At 37.9% G+C, this 6,202-nt stretch overlaps 1 protein-coding gene across 1 annotated transcript; it reads right to left on the reverse strand.

The window, feature by feature from the left end:
* Window positions 1-4,925: 4,925 nt before the first annotated feature.
* LOC141134071 (uncharacterized) lies at window positions 4,926-5,990 on the reverse strand. Its single transcript, XM_073623658.1, has one exon. It carries the CDS (start codon window positions 5,988-5,990, stop codon window positions 5,196-5,198), a length of 795 nt encoding a protein of 264 aa, XP_073479759.1. The 3' UTR covers window positions 4,926-5,195.
* Window positions 5,991-6,202: the final 212 nt, after the last annotated feature.

The raw sequence follows: 6,202 nt of genomic DNA on the forward strand, positions 1-6,202 counted from the left end.
ATATAAGCCTTTAAAATGAGCACTTTTGATTTTCCATGTTAGTGTCGCATAGACTTTAACGGTGTTCCGGTGGCTTCGAATTTGCCCCGAACACCACATATTGTTTGGTGTTCGCAGACATCCGAACAACCAAAGTTCGGCCCCAACTTATGCTCGGGCCGAAACGTTCGCCCATCCCTACTGAACAGTTCAGTCATGTATAAGCACTGATATAGTGTGAAATACATTCATTTTTCTGTGTCCCCGCTGTGTCATCTTGCTGTATTGGAATGCTTTTACTACCGCAATAAAGATTGTATGTTTTTCAGCAGTCAGAATTTTTGGATGTTATATTGTGTACAGTTGGACAAACTGGACTGGCACCTGAATACTTGAGGAATGTGGAGCACAGTCACGGTGGACCCACTTGGAGTAACAGTTTATCTAAATGCATGCTTGGCTGTTTAATTAAGAACTCAGCAGGAATCTAAAGATAGTTTGGCCTGTTGATGGGTGGATTATATGTGAGCATGCAACTGTGTCTACTTATATTGCATGAGACATAGAGAATAAACTATGATGAATGTCTTCTAATAATAATTTAATTGATCATTGTATTCTGTGAATTCATTTACATTTATATTTAGTGGCTCTGTATTTGTGGTGTGGACAAAGAACCACCAAAGTCCCCATAGTACCAAAACGAATTTGTATTATTCATGTCAGATGCCCAAACAGGTTCTTCAAACAAAGGAAATGTAAATACAGAAGGGCCACTTAAAGGATGTCATTCACATTGTGTGCAGGCTCTGTGCTTGGGTGTTGCTCTTTTTGTTTTGTTTCCATTGTTGTAATCGGTTTTATTTTGTTAATCTCTGACCATTATCATATTTTGGATAAGTATGACCAGGTACGTTTAATTTGTTTAATAGTCTGATGTACATTTAGAAAAAATAACCTTTAGGCCAGCTATAGACATAACAATTTTTTTTCCTGCGACTATGGGTTTCAGGAAATACATTTCTATTGTGTTCTCCCAGTAGGGGGCAGTAGAAGCCACTCCCACTGGGAGAAGACAGTTATTATTGCTAATTGCTATAACAGCCGCTTGCAATAATCGCATGGAAAATCCAGCAGACAAGTTGCACCCAAGCTGATCCATCAATAAACCTGGTATACATTCAGCCTGCCTGTACATAATTTGAGTCTCGGCCAGTTCAGCAGTTACTGTTCTTTTTATATGGGGATACAGCCCACATGCCTGGTGTACATTAAAAAAGGGACAGGTAACCCTTCTGGTGCTTAAACTGTGTATATAAACCATCAAGAGCAATTGCTGGCAGATTCACATACAGGGTAAATGCTATTTTTCATAGCTACTGTACATGTGAGATTTTATGCCTTTCTATCTGATGTTGCATTTGTGTGCTGTACATTTATCTTACTGCAAGTAGCATGAGTGTGACTGTGACACAATTTTATTTGGGTTAAAATCAGTAAATAATTCATTGGTTTAATTGAACAGTGAATACTTGATAAATAGACCCCTTAGCCTTTCTAAGTATGATCTTTTATTTGAGGTTCCTGAGAATTGTTATCTAGTTGAAACAAGATTTCAGGATTAAAAGATTCCAGTAAATAAAATCCATAGCTATAATTGCAGAATAAGAAAAAGGGCTTTGCCTGGGGCAGAAACGATTGCCTATGTAGTAAAAGTGACACATGGGTTGATTCACTAAAGGCAGCTCACTCTGGGCACCTCACTCTATTTAGGCTGCTCACTCTGAAGGACAATTTGCACTTTAGGAAGAACATTTCTTTTAATGTAGCGAATATAGTGAAAATTCCCTTTGCAAAGCATACACAATGCCAGGAACCCCCCCTCCTAAAAAAAACAGTATGTTTGCTTGCACACCACGGGATAATGGAAGGCAGCAGTACTTCACCTCATTCACTAAGCTAAGAGAAAATTCCCTTGGAAAGTTAACAGCCTTTTTGCCTTTAGTAAATCAATCCCACGGGTTTTATGTATGCCATCAAGTAGGAGAAAGTATACATAAACACTGTCTGAACTATCCTAACAAGTAGTAGTAAATGTCAAACAGTTAGGAGGAAGTGTGATGGTCTGGGGTTCTTTTGCTGAATCCACAGGTGGTGACTGGCACTCTGAGCATTAGACCTAAAACAGCATTGTATAGTCCCTATGCAATACCCTCTGATCTCTACCTAGTTGGTCAGAGGTTAATCCTACAGAAAGACAATGACCCAAAACATACCACCAATCTATTTCAGAACTACCTTAGAAGAAAAGAAGATGAGAGTAGGCTTCAAATCATGAAATGACCATTACTGTCTCCAGACTTCCACCCCATCAAGCTGAATTGGGATGAACTGAGTAGTAAAACCAAAGCAACCTACAAGTGCAATGCAGTGGTGGGAACATCTGCCGCCATATGGGGTAGAAATTTCTAAAAAATATTTGATTTCCATTGTAGAAAGAATGGCAGGAGTGTGTTCAGTTTTAATACCTGCAAACAGTGTACACCAGTTTGAGAGTCAAACATTTAGATCATATTATGTTAAAGGGATTCCCCGATTTCATTTTTATCACTAAATGTTGCACATATATATTACATACATTTTTTATCAACACAAGTGGAGTTTTCCTTTTATTTTAAAATAACTCCCTGGGGGACCTGTGTTCTGTATTTTTTAAATAGAAGCCAAAAGGGAAATTTCATTTGCTGGCAATTTTAAACAATTTTTTCTTTGGAAATGCCACTGCTTTAAAAAAAAGTCACTGCCCCTTGCCAAATGCAATTCTTTTCTTTTTTATCTGGTACATGTTCCACACGGCAGTCCCCTCCTCTGTGCTATTTATTTTTTACATCCCTTTGCCCATTAGTCCAGAAAATTGTCATTTTTGATTTAACTGGTTCAGCTAATTGATTTTAGTGGGGTTTAGGTTCGGCATCAAACTACTGCTTGAACCAACCCCAGGACCAGGGACAGTTGGGCTCATCCCTACCTGTTACATTAGGAGGAGTGGCTGTGTTTGTACAGCTGCTGCACCTTCATAGACTAATGCTGGCCATACATGATATGAAAAATTTACAGAAATTCAGTCATTTAGATAGTTTGTTTGCTTTCGGATAGATAATGGGCACAAATCAGTAATCGGTTGGGACGTTTTTTGAGCCAAAAAAACTAAGGACAAGTTTGGAAATTTTCTGCTGAATGAACAATAAAATGAAAGGTTAATGTGTTTCCCGTCCAAACTGTTTGTACTAGGTATATGTGAAAAAATGAACAAAAAGTGGATTAATTTATTGGTCGTTACAAGATGGCACTATCGTTTGCTCTAACAGACAAATGTTCGTTTTTCAAAAATGGGTTTGAATGATTTTTCGTATAGTGTATGGCCAGCATTACATGGGCTGCCTGCATGCAGCTCCCGGCAGCTTAAAAAACAGCAGGCTGCAAAATAAAACAGCTGATTCACAGTGTACTGGTCCCGTGGGAATGAGGCCTTAGTTTGCAACTCAACTTTTTGAAACATAAATTCAAGGATTACTGACCATTTTCATTTTAGGTGCATATTTATCAATGATTTTGCCTGATATTAACCCAAAACTGGCAGTTACATTTAAGTCAAGCCACTTTTGTTTGCCATGACAATTACATTCTCAGCCATCTTGGAGAGGGACGCATACTTTGCAGTGAAAAACTTCAATAAACTTTCAGTATACACTTCCCATAATCAGCACACACACATACATCATTAGATCGGCTAGCCAAATGTTTATTTGTAAAATACAGTAATAACAGTTTATTTTCACAGTGGCTCTGATGAACCCTTTGGTGTTGAATCAGGTGTTTCTGCTGTCTAAAGCTCTGATCAAATTTGGAACATATAGTTCCCTTTTCTTATGTGTGAGTTTTATTGCGCTATTCTCCTTGATTGTTAAACATTTTTGTTTTTTAACCAGTTGCCACCAGAATAACATAGATATACTGGGGCAAGGTCGCACTGCTGCACCAGATCATGTACTAGGTGCATGATCCAATATATTTGGGGCGCACATGCACGCCACCGGCATCCCTCTGCCATTGTGATTAGACACAGCCTGAGCTTATCTACAGGTACTGCAGATTCGATGTCCCCTGGCACCCACTGATCATTAAGCAGAGAGCCAGAACAGCGATTTGCCTATTTAAACAAAGTAGATTTCTATTCTGTCAGTACAGAAGGCATGGATTCTGTGTTCCTGTAAAGCAGGATCCTACATCCATGCCTTGCCCTAGTAAATGCACCTTCCACACTGTGCACAAACACTGGCTAGGCACACAGTTAACCCTTTGATCATCCCTGATATTTATCCTCTTCACAGCCAAAGTCATTAGTACCCTGACAGGCCATATTTTTAGCACCTATCACTGTATTAGTGTCACTGGTCCCCAAAAAGTGTCAAAAGTGTCAAAAATGTCAGTTAGTTTCCCGACTGTCTGCCGCAATATTGCAGTCCAGCTGTAAGTCGCCGATCTCCGCCATTACTAGTAAAAATAAATATAAAAAACTATCCCATAGTTTGTAAATGCTATAACTTTTGTGCAAACCAATCAATATTTGCTTATTGGGATTTTTTTTTTTACCAAAAATATGTAGTAGAATATGTATTGGTCTATATTGATGAAGAAATTAGATTTTTTTATTTTTTTTATTGCAAATGTTTTATAGCAGAAAGTAAAAATGTTTTATTTTTTTTTCAAAATTATTGGTCTTTAAAAGTGCAAAAAATTAAAACTGCAGTGGTAATCAAATACAGTACCACCAAAATAAATCTCTATTTGTGGGAAAAAAGTTAAATTTTGTGTGGGTACAGTATTGCACAACCCCGCAATTGTCAGTTAAAGTAACGCAGTGCCGTATCGCAAAAAATGGCCTGGTCATGAAGGGGGGGGGGGTAAATCTTCCAGAGGTCAAGTGGTTAAAAACAAAAACACAACCTATTTCCTGTAAGTCTTTTGATCACAAGAATGTTTTTTCTATTTGTACTAAGCATTTTCTAAACATCCAAATGACTTCCCTATGTATGTCTTTTCCGGTGTTGAGTCAGATTTGACTTTAGAGAGAAGCACTTTGCACATTTTGAACATCTAAATGGCTTCTCTCCTGTGTGGACCTTCTGGTGATCATTCGGGTTTCATTTATTATATTAAGGGCATTGATGTGGCTTATCTCCTATGTGAATCCTCATGTGTCGAGTAAGATGGGATATGCATGAGAAGGACTTGTTACATTCTGGACATCTGAAAGGCTTCTCTCCTGTGTGAATCCTCTGATGTTTCATAAGATCAGCTTTATTGCTAAAATATTTATTGCATTCAGAGCACTGATGTGGCTTCTCTCCTGTGTGAATCATTTGATGTTTAATAAGATTGGCTTTATTGCTAAAAGATTTATTACATTCAGAGCATTGATGTGGCTTCTCTCCTGTGTGAATCCTCTGATGTCTATAAAGACTGGATATTTCTGAGAAGCACTTGTTACATTCTGCACATCTGAAAGGCTTCTCTCCTGTGTGAATTCTCTGATGATTTGTGAGATTTGTTTTTTTGTAAAAATATTTGTCACATTCAGTACACTGGTACGGCTTCACTCCTGTGTGAATCATCTTGTGTTCAGTCAATGAACTTTGGTGTGAAAACTTTTGATCACATTTAGAACAATGGTATGGCTTCTCTCCTGTGTGAATCCTCAGATGCTGAATAAGATGCTCCTTTCGTATGAAGCTCTTGTCACATTCTGAACACATAAATGGCTTTTCCCCTGTGTGAGTCCTCTGGTGGTAAATGAGATGCTCCTTTCGTGAAAAGCTCTTGTCACATTCTGAACACATAAATGGCTTTTCCCCTGTGTGAATCCTCTGATGACAAATTAAATTAGATTTTGTTTTAAAAGATCTGTCACACTCAGTGCAAGAAAATGGCTTTTCACCTGCTCCATCCATCATACTTTGCTCTAAAGCCCTTTCACAATTTCTTCTCTTTCATCCACCTGAAATACATGTTTAGATAAATAAATTAAATACTAGCAGAGTAGAAATGTAGTAACATTTGAAAACAGGCATTCAGTGTTGAGAAATGTGCAATTTCAGAAATATAGTTTGTTTCATGTGGAGACCTAGTAGCTAATTAAAAATACTATGTGAATTTTGCTATC

The sequence above is a fragment of the Aquarana catesbeiana genome, linkage group LG03 (assembly GCF_042186555.1).
Source record: "Aquarana catesbeiana isolate 2022-GZ linkage group LG03, ASM4218655v1, whole genome shotgun sequence".
Taxonomy (NCBI): domain Eukaryota; kingdom Metazoa; phylum Chordata; class Amphibia; order Anura; family Ranidae; genus Aquarana; species Aquarana catesbeiana.

Bases quoted from the DNA above. Each gene is read 5' to 3' on its own strand.
- LOC141134071 (XM_073623658.1), bottom strand. From the start codon at position 5,990: ATGGATGGAGCAGGTGAAAAGCCATTTTCTTGCACTGAGTGTGACAGA.